Source organism: Lytechinus pictus, chromosome 5, assembly GCF_037042905.1.
Source record: "Lytechinus pictus isolate F3 Inbred chromosome 5, Lp3.0, whole genome shotgun sequence".
Classification (NCBI taxonomy): domain Eukaryota; kingdom Metazoa; phylum Echinodermata; class Echinoidea; order Temnopleuroida; family Toxopneustidae; genus Lytechinus; species Lytechinus pictus.
Window position 1 is genome coordinate 3169072 of NC_087249.1, and position 15593 is coordinate 3184664.

Here is a 15593-nt window from a genome sequence, read left to right on the forward strand (position 1 = left end):
TATTGAATGCTCATAGTGATATACAATAAGATGCAGTGCCTAAAAAATTGGTAAATATATCATTTACTTTTGACAAGTATGAATTCCCCCAGATCTCATTATCATTCCTAAATGGATGAAAAGTCAGGAATTCATCCCCCCAAAAGAGAGAGAGAGAGAGAGGGAGAGAAAGAAGTAAATAAAAGAATTAAAATCTCAATTCTGTTACACTTTCCTGAGCAAGACTTGTTACCATTGAACTTGGGGCAATGACATACTTCTTTCAAAGTTTATTAGCTTAAAGGGTGTACTTTTGATACTAATGCAATTTTATAACTTGACTTTTAGTCATACTTGTAGTTTAATTGATGGTGGCTGTTAGAAGTGAATGAATGAACAAGAATTTGACATGTTTTTCACTTAAAGCAAGGTCGAATGGCAAACAAGTTTTGTGCATGCTTTAATGGTATCATATATCAAAAGCTTGAAGCATTCAACAAGAAAATGGTATGAATAAAATTGCATGCTGCTTATTATTTGAAGTTTTTCAAGAGTGAGTAAAATCCAATTCATATCTACAGGTATAAAGTGTAACTTTGCTTTCATCAAAAGTTCTTTGCCTTAAATATGCACTTTACTCATAATTACACATCTGAACTTTGGTCAAATAAATAAAATACCTCATTCACCTGATTTTCTTGCCTCAATATTTCTCCTTTCACCACCCCTGTCCTTAATTTAGTATTTATTCATTTTTCAATCCTCTTTCGCTCATGCAATGTTGGTATGTAGATGTACTACTGTATTAGTATGTTTTCAATCTTTAAGTGTTTTTTCTTACATCATCTCCCTTTTAACCTTCTTTACACTTGCAATATCCTCACTAAGTAATAAAAAAGAAGTCAGCTCGTATCTGCAATATAATCTCTATTTCACCATTTGCAGACTTCTTCTTTCTCTCTGTAGTTTTTTATAGTTATCTTGTAACTCGCTCAGGCCTGTTAGATTACTAATCGTAAGTCGTCAGGTACTCGTGCCAGGCCTAGATCTGGTTCTAACTTGAAGGCTATATGAAATCTCCCAACACTCCAGGTAACTGGGTCATGTTTCACAAAACTTGTTATGGAACTAGGCCTACATGTATATGAACTCATTCCAAGTGTTTCATTAAACAAAACTTGCTCTAACAGGGTCCCTATATACTACAGTGCCTGAAATAATTTCTGAAATATATCATTTCATTTGCTCTTAAAGTGAAAAAAATTCTGATTCTCAATTTCTATGATTTTCATTTTTTCCCACAAAATTTATGCTGAAAAAGAGGCTTACCTTACACATGCCATCCACACAAATAGCTCTGTCTGAGACAATCCCACATGTAGTCCCATCAACTACTTTTTCTGCCAGCTTGACATAGAAACGGTGACCTTTAGCACGGCAATTCAACTCACATGGGGCAGATGCTTTAATAATAAAAAGATATAAAAATTGCTCTGAATAGTTTAGATAGCATTACTCATCTAATTCCTATGTGTCTTTTGAAAACTTGAAATACAACAAAAGTTTTAACAATACTAGGCTTAGTAGGCTGTAGTTATTTATTTGAAATAAATCAATTCTGTTCAGTACACACCTTGGGAATTATCCTTGAAACAATTTTAAAAACTTAAGGTACATAAATCTTAATAATGGTAAATGGTAGACACAGTTTTTTACTGAACTGATAAAAACCACATTGTTTACCTTCCAAATGTCACTCTTTATGCTGAATGCAATACTTTGATATATGCCATTGTTTTACAGAGCAGATGTGGCATGAAATCATTATATCTGACCAGACAAAAGTAAAAATATAGAGATGCTAGCTGTAAACACTAGGTGGTTTCAAACCGCCTCGATCACAAGAATCCCCGTAAAATTACGAGAACTTTTTTAGGCTGAAAAATACCCATTAATTATTCCTGCATTCACACCGCCCTGAAACATACCCTTCGGGATAAGTTCCTGAAGTTACGAGCATGCGCAGTATGGTCTGATAAGCAGCAAGGCGCGAAATTCAAAATCACTAGCCCAGCAGCAACCCATGCATGGCGCCGCACCCAACGACACGCTGGGCTAAAAGTTCCCGTAATTTGCTTTCAGACCGCCAAAATACCCACGACCTTGGAAAAAATCCCCGCGAAAGTTCTCGTAATTTCGCCAAGTACCTACTATTTATGGGCCCTATTTATCAGGTATTTTCTTTCGGGGATATTACGCGTAGTTTGCTTTCACACCGCCAAAATACCTGGTATTTTCTGATCGGGGTAAATTTCCCGATCAGAGAATACCTGGAACTGGCGAACTTCGAGGCGGTCTGAAACCACCTACTGAAGTCCATCTCCCTAAGCATTTATCTCAGTCACACTCATTAGTATTCCACTCCCTCTCCCTCCTCCATTCCCCTTGCCTTTGACTTCCTCATCCTTCTTTGCTCCAGTCTCAGCCTCAGATAGGAAAGTTAATTAATACCCCGATTATTTGTAATACACTTCAACTTGACCATGCAATTTAATCTTGTAATAATTATCAAAAACTGTTGCTTGTGAGTGGGTACTTTTTGAGACAAACAAAGAAATTACTATGTGGCCACACCACCAAAAAAAAAATCATCACCGGCTTTCTGATCCCACTGCGGCAGCCCGTTCCGTGGGCTACTATCATCACACAAACTTTTGTTTTAATAAAGTTCAGTTTTACTTAGGTTTTTACTGGGTTTTTTTAAGCTTAGTTTTGCAATGTATCTTCCGTGGTGTTGTAGATTATAGCCTAGGACTAGGTAGTCTCATTAGTCATACTATATCATCTATAGTGAACAATACATACGTGCCTTAAATTTTGAGCCAATTCTTCGAGCCCGGGTTAGTAGCAGTCTAGAAAAAAATATTAAAGAAATTGCATGCGCCAACGAAGCCGACTTCCATCGCGATATGGCAAGGGAGCTCTGGACATATATATATGTCCAGAGCTGTCGATATATCGACAGCGAGTAGCTGATGACAATTTACATTGCGCAATAATGAAATACTAGTAAGTGAACAGACGTAAGTGGCGCAGCTTTTTTTCTGGACTTCTACATCTCTGGTAGATAACGGGGATATAGTAAATTGTAATACATAAAATACGATAATGTGGGAGAAAAATACTTTGTACTTCTTCTGCTTCAAATATTAGCGTTTTAGAGATGCATTTTAATTGAAAAAAAAAAGAACTTCTGAATATCTCTTTATAATTATGGGGGGGGGGGGGGGCTTACCTTTGATGAAAGTTTCCCATTGATACATGTTTCCCATAAAAGGTTCATGGTTGTATTTCTCACATTGCTCTCTTCTAAAATCAGTACTTTCTTCTGAACAAGGCTGGAAAGTAAAATAAGTCAAAAAGAGATATTCACGATTATTATTTGGAAAACATTATTAGGCCTATATATTTTGATAGAAACTGACAGGGAAGCTGATTTTTTTTTAATGAGTGGACCTGTGTATTTGAAGAATCTTTATCGAAAATGCCACTTTTTCTCAAAATTTGTTTGGGTCGAAATGGCTGAGAGCATTAAAACGTGAAACTAAAATTTGATATAACAATTATCATAACGAAATGCAATATTCATCGCAATCATCAACATCATCATCATTTAAAGGGGTACTCCGGGCTGAAAATATTTGTATCCGAATAAAATAGAGTAAACTTCACAGAGCAAAATGCTGAAAATTTCATCAAAGTCGGATAGCAAACCTCAAAGTTATTAAATTTTAAAGTTTAGCAATATTTTGTGAAAATAGTTATATGCACATCATCATGAATATTCATTAGGTGGGCTGATCATGTCTTATCCCCACTTTCCTTTTTCTTATGTTATTACATGAAATCATAATTGTTTCATTTTTTATACATGTGCATATTGTGTCTCCTTTATAATGAAATAAGTTGCAGCAATGAAAATCTAATGCACTGAATCAGTTTTCAATCCAATTTTGTCAGTTCTTGGTATAAAAAACTTCGAATGAATTTTATTTCATATAATGAAATACAAAAGAACAAGTGGGGATATGACATTCATCAATTTGCTCATTGAATATTCAGAAGACATGCCTAGAACTGTTTCATTGGAGTAATGCAAATCTTTAAAATGCCATAACTTTGTTATTTGTTATCCGATTTTGATCAAATTTTCAGTGTTTTATTTGTCTGAATTTCTTTTTACTTTTTATATCATATATTTTTTCAACCCGGAGCATCCCTCTAATGAGTAAGAACAATCACCAATATTAAGCTGCATGTGCGGAAATGAAGCATACCAGTATATGTCCATATTCCTCGCCATTGTCAAATTTAGTAGGCCTATTGGCGTATATTCAATTTTTATTCCTTGGATTTTCTTTTGATAGCTAGTTATTTAAAAATTCACAAGAAGGCCTAATATACTTTATTAAAAGATATTAATGAATTCATGACTTACTTACCTTTGTATTGCACAATTTGTACTGTTTATAAAGACCGACACATTGATTGGCACCTGTAAGCACCCTGTTTTAGGAGAAAGAAGACACAATATATAACCAAAAGAGCGATTACTTCCAAATGCGGTAGGATCCACTTTTGCTAATTGAAATAAAATTACCATCTCTCTGAAAACAATACAATACAATAAATGTTACATTTATAAACCGCACTTATTGACATTTCAATGCGCTTCATAACAAAAGAAAAAAGAAAAGGGAAAGTGTGATCCATTATTAACCATTATAACAGGGCCGGGGTGACAGTGTTTTATAAAGACAGGGAACACTGCCCCCCCCCCCCCCCAGGCTCTCTACCATCATTTGTTTATCCTTAATTCAGCCCTTTGTGTTTTAGAGTGCTTTATATGCATTTTTGTTTTCCAATTTCCATTATGAAAAAGGCATATTTTTCATATTTTCTCAGTAGATTTATATCGCAAAGACTTTGATAAATATGAACCCATTTATATTATTTCTTTGGATGCATTTTCCCCCCACTAAAATGACAAATAGAAAAGCGTAATTGCGACAGACGATCACCGTTGAAAAGGTATACCCATGGGATGCGACAGAGGACAGGAAACCTAATTTTTCTTCATAATCTTCTGTCTTCTACTAATTTAACACACATCTTTAAAAAAATCCTCTCAGACTGACTATACAACATTGTAGTATGATTTCATCCTATCGTTCTTCTCCTGCGAGTTTCACTCAGCCCCACCCTAAACAAAATCAAAGAGAAATTAAAACTAAACTCAGACAGTTTATTACCGCTTGAGGAGGGATGACTCTTTCTAGTCTACCTGTGGCAAACAATTAAAAAGTGATGCAGTCTAGAGTTCTCAGTCTGGAAGCCATAAACCTATATACTAAAGATGATGGAAACGGAAGTCTCCTCTTTCAAGATGACAACCCTGGGATTATCAAAACTCCAGGGTACTTTGAAGTAATCCAAATTGAAACAGATATTTTTCTCTTTTCCCCCAAATATATTCTCCCCATTTTATCCAGGGCACGATATAGCCCGTGCAGTCATTAGAATCGCCCCTTGACTATAGAGACAGAAAGTAAGTTTATTTGGTTGTTTCATAGTTTCGATTAGCTTCTAAAATTGTTTGATTTCTTTTCTTTTATGCGACACTGATACCTTTTGCCATGTTTCCATCTCCGTACAGATTTGTGAAGATCATACATTTAAGATATTTATTAAGCCAGTTTGTTCAATATTTCACCGGTCGACCGACGAGCGTACGTAATCACAAAAAAGGTCATGAAGTTTTGGTTCTTCATCACTATTCTCGATGTTTCATTTATGAAATATTTATATTCTGCATTTTGAAGAAAGTCAATTAATTTTCTCACCGAAAAGTGATGAAGGAAGAATATAATCTACATCGCAAATTTTCAAAATATTTATCGGAATCGTGTGATTATTTTTACATTTCTTACTCTTTTTTATGCACGTATGCTCTGAGATAGATAAAAATGAAAGGGGCAAAGGGAGAAAATAAAATAACAAACAAATAAAAGAAGAATGAAATAGAGTAAAGATTTTTTTAAGAGAAGTATAGGCCTAAGCACAGAAATATTAGGATAACAGAAGTGAGATAGTTGGAAGCTTTAGAATGAAGAAAAAAAAGAATAGAGAGGTCTGGTCACATTTTGTAAAATTAGGCCTACAATTTTTCAATGGTTCGATCTCCATTCCATAGCACTTGAAAAAAAAAAGGAGAAAAAAGGACAGGAAACAAAATCTAGGTCAGATGTTCATACCAGTTACAAACTCCATCGCTTCACCTCTCACGTGCCAAGTCGAACCCCCTTCCTCTGTCTTCCATCTCCCTATGTTTCCACATGCACTTTCCCCCCTCTCGCTCTCAACCCTCCCCTCCATCTCTGTGCTCCCTGTCACCATACAACCACTTGTCATCAGCTAATCAAGAGGGCATTTGTGGCAGTGTAACAAGAAGTGACAGGGCGTCTAGTGGGGGCACTGACCCCAGAGAGTGGCCAACTCGATACCACCTTCCCTCACCCCTCCTAATAGTACATCCCCCTTGTCCGGTTGGCTGTCCTGTAATTTGTCTCAATTCACATGCATTATACAGAAGTAAAGTTAGGATGCCCATAGCAGGTGACTCGATTCACGTAAATTTAATTTTAACTCTGTTTTTATTTATGTGTGAGTTTTTATTTATGAGTGTGAGAGAATTGATATCGTTTTACGATTATGTTAATTTCGTTCTATAATCAATTTTTCCTCAAAAGAGTTTGTGGAGGTATTCGCCATCTTCAATGAAATTGAAATCAATTATATTTCATATCATAATATATACCGACTGTGTGGCTTGATTTGCTCTTTAGTTTTTATACTAACGAGTATGTGCATAATAAATACATGCCTAAATTTAAAGCAAAAATTTAAATTCACATATATATAGGGTTTTGATGAAATTTCTGTATAATATGCTTGTCGCATATTTCTATTGCTGTTGGGTTGGACTTAGTCGTTAATATATAGAGCTAACTTGAATTATCAATTAATGTTTCGAATCGATAAATAAATATGTGATAATATTTTATTCTATATCATGATTTTTTAAATAATTCACCTCATAATTCAAGCTGTTTTTTCTTTCACTTCCCTCCACCATCTCGCTCATATTGTTCCTGGTTTATCTATATAGGTGATTTAATTTGGTTCGGAATCCCACCTTCATATCTTTCGATCCAGAGTAATACCTGTCATATTGCTTCCGCATTTTTACCCAGGTCTCTATCTCCTTCCCTCTCACTTTGACCATGACCTCGAGTTTTTTCACTGACTAATCGGTTAGACCACGGTCACCCGTTTCCTACAGGTAGCCCTCAACTCGAAAAATATAACAAACGAGATGCTAATTTACGCCAAGTTACCCCATTTCATTTGGGAATGCTTTTCCTGATATTCTTTTAAGAAATACACAGATAATTCACATTTCGACCCTTCTCTTTTTTACACCTGGAGAACGATAATTTCCTGTTTGTTTTTTGTTCACTAGTACATATTTATTTTCACTTTGTGAAAAAATATGGATCGTTCAGTCACATGAAATCAAATATTCTTTTTAAAAAATGCATGTAGTTCAAATGGGTTTGTCTGGTATCAAATGAATCTATGTGACGACCGTTTTCGCTGCAGAATATACCAATCAAACATTAAAGGGTACTCTCTTTGAAGGTGCGAGGAGATATTAGCCGATTTAATAAAGCTTTTATACAAATCTTTTGAAAGCGAGGGGAAAATATCCAAACCTTTTAATTTGAAACGGAAATGGTTATATTGATTATTATTCACCTATTTGGCGTTTTGGAAAAAGTATTGTTTTCTGCCTGAATGAATTTGGTGAGGTTTTAATATTGAAGGCAAGAGAAACATTTCAAATTGCATATTTAACTTTCATAAAAAGCGGAGCAAAGTTCACGATTCCATTAAAAACGATCTTATGGGATTAGCGTCTATAACTCATATTTCGGACATGACCCGAAGCCAAAAAATGCATGAATGGTTAGAAGAGATTGGGTTTTCTCTCAGAATTCAGTCATGCGCATTGTATGATGGTTATAAGATCAGGGGCCTGTTTCATAAAGGACTTGCAACTTTGCCATAATGGCAACTACCATGGCAATAGGGCTCAGCAGCCAATCAAAATCAAGGTTACCATGGTAGTTGCCATAATGGCAAAGTTACAACAGTTGCAACTCTTTATGAAACGGGCACCTGATGATGCTAACTTTTCTTTGAAGATTACAGATGCGCATCGAGAAAGGTGTGACGATGTTACGCCCATTTATTAAAAATAGCGATTTCGTCACCCCATACAATCATCAGTAGCCGCGGGGAATTGATAGTAAGGTGTGATGCAAAACGAAGCATCATCGTGGTTTCTACATGAAGCTAAGATCCATAGTTTGTAGAATAACTGATAAATTCTATTTTCTAAGCCAATTATAGCCTTTTAAATTGTTTATTACACCTGCTTCTACTACTTCTACTACTACTCTACTACACTCCTACTACTACTACTTCTACTACTACTACTACTACTACTACTACTACTACCTCTACTACTACCTCTACTACTACTTCTACTGCTGCTGCTACTACTACTACTACTACTACTACTACTACTACTACTACTACTACTACTACTACTACTACTACTACTACTATACTACTATACTACTACGTCTACTTTATTTCCCCCCTTTTATTCTTCTTCCTTCACATGTTTTCAAATTCTTAAAAGAGAAAATAATTTTCTGAGAATCGTGAGAAATGACAACATCCAACACGAAGGTTATATTTATTTTCAAATACTTTCTATTTGCTCTATACCTGCTGTTTATTTCGAGTACATTCATGTTTTCCCACTAGATCAATTTTGTTCCTCCGATTCCCAATTGACCGAATACTCAATCCCAGCTAGGCGGCTATACCTCATCAATGGTAATCTGTATTTAGTTTCGATCCATTATAATTGAAATTCTATACACAGTAAAATGTTTCCAGGATGAAAGTAATTCATGTTATTGAACAAAATAAAATGAATTCGTTAGGTACAGTAATCAACAAAGACTTTTTGCTGTTTACGCAAATATTATTGTTCCTCCCCCAAACACACAAGAGGGAACAATGCGAGACAAGAGGACCAAGGAAAGGAGGGACGAAGCATGAGGAGGAGAAAAGAAAAGAACAGAAGAAAAAGAAGAAGAGGAGGAGGAAGAGGAGGAAGAAGAAGAAGACGAAGAAGAAGAAGGAGAAGAAGAAGAAGAAGAAAAAGAAATGAGTGTTGGAGGTTGGACATAGGGGAATGAAGGAGGATGATGACGAGAAAGAGCAAATTAAATTGAAATGCACAGACAAAAAGAATAGTAAGAAAAGGTCGCAAAAACTGTTAACCAATCAAAAGAAACACAGATATTTATTTTGTTTTCGTTAAATGAAATGAAAAAGACAAGATTCATAAAATTCATACAAATTTTGTACCCGAAAGAATTTTCATCTTTCTGAATTTTACATTCTAACTGGCGCCTCACTATGAGGCGCCGAATGTACCAATATTATATAGAACAATTATTTGTTATATAATCATTATTTATTAAATAATAACTATTATTTATATATAATTTACATTTTATTTGTAAATAACTACTATTATATAAAATATCATTTCTAATTATTTATATATAATTCCAAGTAATACTTCATTATTTGTAAATAATAATAGTTCGACATTCCATTATTTATAAATAATGATTATTTGTTTTTCATTATTTATAAATAATGATTATTTGTTTTTCATTATTTATAAATAATGATTATTTGTTTTTCATTATTTATAAATAATGATTATTTGTTTTTCATTATTTATATATAATGATTATTTGTTTTTCATTATTTATAAATAATGATTATTTGTTTTTCATTATTTATAAATAATTATTATTTGTTTTTCATTATTTACAAATAATGATTATTTGTTTTTCATTATTTATAAATAATGAGAATAATGGTGCACTCGAAAAAAATATTTATAAATAATGAAGTAGACGTTTTCATTATTTAACAAATAATCATTATTTATAAATAATGGAAAACTCAACAAATTATTTATAAATAATGAAAAACAAATAATCATTATTTATAAATAATGAAAAACAAATAATCATTATTTGTAAATAATGAAAAACAAATAATAATTATTTATAAATAATGAAAAACAAATAATCATTATTTATAAATAATGAAAAACAAATAATCATTATATATAAATAATGAAAAACAAATAATCATTATTTATAAATAATGAAAAACAAATAATCATTATTTATAAATAATGAAAAACAAATAATCATTATTTATAAATAATGAAAAACAAATAATCATTATTTATAAATAATGGAATGTCGAACTATTATTATTTACAAATAATGAAGTATTACTTGGAATTATATATAAATAATTAGAAATGATATTTTATATAATAGTAGTTATTTACAAATAAAATGTAAATTATATATAAATAATAGTTATTATTTAATAAATAATAATAATATATAATAATAATAATACAGGTATATTTACCCAGGGAAGCCGCTTCAGTTCCGAAAACTGTTCTCCCAGCGGGCCCTGCTATTATTATTACCCCGGCTTTAGCTGGGCTGCCTAGGCGCATATATAATGATTATATAACAAATAATTGTTCTATATAATATTGGTACATTCGGCGCCTCATACCTCACGCATGTCGTCTATTGATTTCATTTCAACATGCTATTCAATATAAGTTAAAAACAAGTATAGGTGACCATGGAAGTGATACCGAATGAAATAAGAAAGCCCATGTTAGTATGTTATCATGTTTATTCAACTCTGTTGTAATCATATATCAAGTACTCCATCTAAATAAAAATTTTAAAAATCGTGCGTCTTCCTAACTAACAAATCCAGAAAAAAATGAACGGGAAAGGACGAAACCATATTTAGAATTGAAATATTTTTTAAAAGAAAATGTGTATTATCAAACGTAGTTCAACCATAAAATATATGTACAGTATAAACAGTGCGTCCCAGAAAAAACGAAACCGAGATTTAGCGATGATTTATCATAACTTAATCAAAAATAAAATAGACAAATGACCTACCAATGTAAAGCTTAGAATCTCCTCTTTCATCTGATATTATTTAGATTATTCCTCATTCACGCATGAGTGAGCAAAAACAATTTGAAGGAAGGATACCAAAAACTCATTTGGCGGGGGGTACATGAATTTCAAAAAGAAAATCACATGTCTTAAAAGTTCAATATCTGCTCTTTAATTTGATACCTCAATTACAGAAAATGGTCAAGAAATAACAAAGTTCTGGTTATTTGAAATAAGGCTTTAATTTCCATAATTTCATTAAATAAACTGTTTTCACCGGTTTCCCACAGAAGCTATCGCATGGTTAGCAAAAGTCTTAATGCATGGCTGATCGTAAACAAAACGGAGTGTCGAGTGAGTTTGAACGCTAGCTTGTAAAACCTCTTCATTTTATGAAACTATTGAAATTCAAGCCTTATTTCAAATAACCAGAACTTTGTTATTTCTTAACCATTTTCTGTAATTGAGGTATCAAATTAAAAAGCAGATATTGAACTTTTTAAAAATGTGGTTTTCCTTTTGAAAGCTAGATACAACCCGCCAAATGACTTTTTGGTATCCCCTCTTCAAATTGTTTTTGCTCACTCATGCGTGAAGGAGAAATAATCTAATTAATTTCAGATGAAAGAAGAGATTCTAAGCTTTACAATGGTAGGTCATTTGTCTATTTTATTTGTGATTAAGTTATGATAAATCATCGCTAAATCTTGGTTTCGTTTTTTTCTGGGACGCGCTGTATAATAGAGCATAAAAATATATAAACTCAACTTACATGGTACCCATTCGCCTCCTCAGACAGTGCCGAGTTTGTTCTGCAACACCGCCCCCACACGACCGGGAACATGAAGACCATGGTCCCCATATTCCCCAATGTGAAACCATGTAGTCACCATCTTTAATGCCTCGTTTCTGAAAACAAAAGAAAGAAAGTAAGTAAAATATCAAATTCAAACAATTTTTAAATAATGCATTAGGAATAAAGACATGGTGACAAAAAAAGACCTCCTTAATTGAAAAATCATATACACAGTGAGCCACTGCAGTTTTTTCGCCCTTTTTTCGCCGTTTTGTGTGTTATAACCTATGGGAAATTCAAAGTTGCAGTTTTTTCGCCGTTTTGAAAACGGCTAGAAAAGGGCGAAGAAAGGGAGAATTTTTGGAGAAAAAACGGCCAAAAAACGGCTACATTAGGTTTCTTACATAAATCTTGAATTATTATGGAGTGCCATGATTGTTTAATATTAGCGGAGCTATTGATTTCCCCATGAAAACGGCGAGAAAACGGCGAATGATAAGGACGAGGATCCTGTTAGAGGAGTGAAGATACTGAAAGAAAACGGCTAATAAACGGAGAGAAAAGGGCGAGAAAACGGAGACAAAAGGGCGAATGGGTAGTAAGGCGCGCGTTGCATAAAACGGAGAAAAAAGGGCGAGAAAACGGAGACAAAAGGGCGAATGGGTATAAGGCGTGCAGTGCATAAACGGAGAGAAAATTGTGAATGGGTCCCAGGGAGTGCATTGTATGAAAGGGAGAGAAAGTGGCGGGACAACGGAGAGAAAAGGGCAGCTGAGTAGTAAGAGGTGAGAGCATGAAACAGCAAAAAAGTTAGAAAAAAAGAAAAGGGCGAATGGGTAGTACGAAGTGCATTGCATAAAATGGCAAAAAAAAAATGTGAAAATGTGTGATATGCATTGAGAAAAAGTGACTAGAAGACGTAGAATATATATTTGCAATTTTTCTGCCAACTTCAGATTTTCTGAAGAACTCCTTTTGGAAATAAGCTCTAGTTTTCATGGGTAATATTTAATAATAATTCTCATTTCATTCATGTAAACAATTTTTTATTTTACTTTCGGGGGGGGGGGGGGTTACGCCTTCTTTCATAAATCTTATTTACATATTGTATAGGCCTACTACATTAATTGTTTTATTTCAACATTTTTTATATTTCATGTGGAATTTGATAAAATGTCAATCAGATGAAAATAAAATGTAATTGAATTGGATTGAAACTTCTTTGAATACTTTATTCTTTACTCTTATTTTCCCTTCTTCATGGGCGGGAACCCGAGGGGGACGTGTCCCTCACTTTTTGGAAAGGGGGGCATAATATCAAATCCCCCTCTACTATTTGTGGTATTTTATGATGGAGAACAATAAATCATTCAAAGTCGAATGTAGTTAAAGAGCTTAAATTTGCCCTATTTACTAAAAAAATGCAAAATTTCTCCCGCCGAATATTGGCACGCAGGTTGTCAGGGAAGTAATCTACAAAATTGTATCGTAATTTTTTTCATGCAAATCGCTATTAAGTAATTATGCTTAAAGTTTACAAAGTTCTCCCATATTTCACGCAAAAATACAGAAGAGAGAGAGAGAAAAAAAACAAAGTTAAAAAATAACTCAGATCAATTCAAACTGCAAGTCATTTTCCGTGATTTTCTGGGATCTACACACAGACACACACACACACACGCAAAGTTAGCATACAGTGTACATGTACCAGCTGCCGCACGTGGCTTGGCCTGCCTGCCTGTGTGGTGTGTGGCAGGCTTGCATGATCGGAGGAGATTTGCAAACTCTGAATCAAAGTGAACAATCTCACATGATTAACAGTTTTTCCAACAAAATAATCACAAAATCGGCAGGAAATTTAAACATATATGGATCCTCAGATTAATGATTTGGTGATGTAGTCGTAGAAGCAAGTTATCGAGTTTTCTTTACTAGATCTATCTAGTTGTTTCAGCTTTTGTTTTGAGTGAAAATGAGTCTTTTCGTGTTCGCACCGATAACAAGAAGACAAGACAAATAGAGATATAGAGATGGTGTGATGCCGCGATGTTCATTTTATTAAAGTTTGACAATGTTTCACCTTCAAATTTTATTTGTTTCTAAAACATTTTAGTTTTCTAACAATTTTTAAATATATCATAAAAAAGACAAATATCTGTAAGATTTTTTGTTAGATGATTACATTTGTTTTGTTTGCTTGAAGGTTAATTTTTTTCCTCTTTAATCCTTTCTTCATTTCTTTCTTTATTGCTTTCTTTCGTTCATTTTCTTTCTTTTCTATCTTTTTTCTTCATCCTTTCTTCTATCCTTCCTGCTTGCTTTTTTTTGTTCTATCTTATTTCAAATCTTTCCTAGCTTTCTTTCCTGATCCTTTCTCTCTCTCCATATGGAAAAGTTTGGGGTGGAAATTTGCATTTGCTCAAAATGACCGGGTTCCGCGGGTCACCGACGTACGCCGCCCGCTTCATGAATTATTCATGAGCTCTCCGGTCCAATGCGCACGCCAGCTTACGAAACTACGATACGGACGCGTCCATTATGGAAAATGGGTAAATTATCGTAAAATCTACATGCATACAGAACACTGTAGGCTTGATGTTTATGGCATTTTCTTTCGTTTTTTTTTTATAGTGGGCAGATCTACATGTAAATACAAAAGTTGTTTATGTTGTTTCTGCATACTGTTATGTGAACGTCCTGTCAAGCTGGAATCCCCCCGTAGACACAAATGGTGCTATCCAACCTCTCTTTGTACAGTTATGAGAATGGGCGATCCTGAGCCGACATTGTAGAAAAAAGCACAATTCTCCTCGTTCTGTTCTTAACAATACATATAAATGAAAGTTTCAGACTCTTTGCAGTCTTATGTCACTAGATCAAAATCCAATTTAGCTAAATACCCGAAGTAAACCTCAAATGTTGTCTGATTTTCCGAGAATGTCAGGCCGCGCTGATGAAACTCAGACGTCTTGATACGTCATGACCCGGTATGCTAATGAGGGCAGAGATCGCACTGACGGCTGATTGGGTGAACAAATGAAGGGGTCTTAGTTTTTCTTTATTTCCGTAGACAATTTTTAACCAATCAGCATCATTCTTACATGTATTGTAGAGAAATATATTCTGCACAGATTGGCGGGAAACCGGCTTTCGTACGATGTTTGGTTCATGAGATACAGTCTTTGACAGACCGTCCCACCTCGACACAGCGTGTGCAAACAGGGAAATTTACGTGTAATAATACGCAAATCTGGTGTGGGAGAAGCTCAAACATGTGTTTTATAAACAGCAATTCCGTGGAGCCTGAATCTCTAATTTCTTTAAAATTTGGTATTATCATAAAAAAAGGTGTAGAAAATAGATTTCCACTCAACCGAGCTTCGTAGGAATTTTACTTTTGAGTCAATTCACATTTCGGCCCCATTACAACATAATTTCGTATCTAGAGTGCCATAGCTTCTGTACACGTACGCGCGTTCGGTCGCTGCTCGGGAGCAAATGCGACTACTTTTCCATATGGTTCATTTTTTTTCTTCCCTTCCTTCCTTTTCTTACTTTCCTTTTATTTCCTTTCTTCTTTCTTTCCTTAT

At 34.1% G+C, this 15593-nt stretch overlaps 1 protein-coding gene across 1 annotated transcript; it reads right to left on the reverse strand.

The window, feature by feature from the left end:
- Positions 1-327: 327 nt before the first annotated feature.
- Positions 328-13767, reverse strand: LOC129261930 (thrombospondin type-1 domain-containing protein 4-like). The gene is made up of 6 exons (XM_064099297.1): positions 13699-13767; positions 11980-12116; positions 4482-4545; positions 3275-3377; positions 1309-1442; positions 328-354 (listed from the first exon to the last, which is right to left on the reverse strand). Exons 1-6 carry the CDS (start codon positions 13765-13767, stop codon positions 328-330), a joined length of 534 nt encoding a protein of 177 aa, XP_063955367.1.
- Between the last annotated feature and the right edge of the window lie 1826 nt (positions 13768-15593).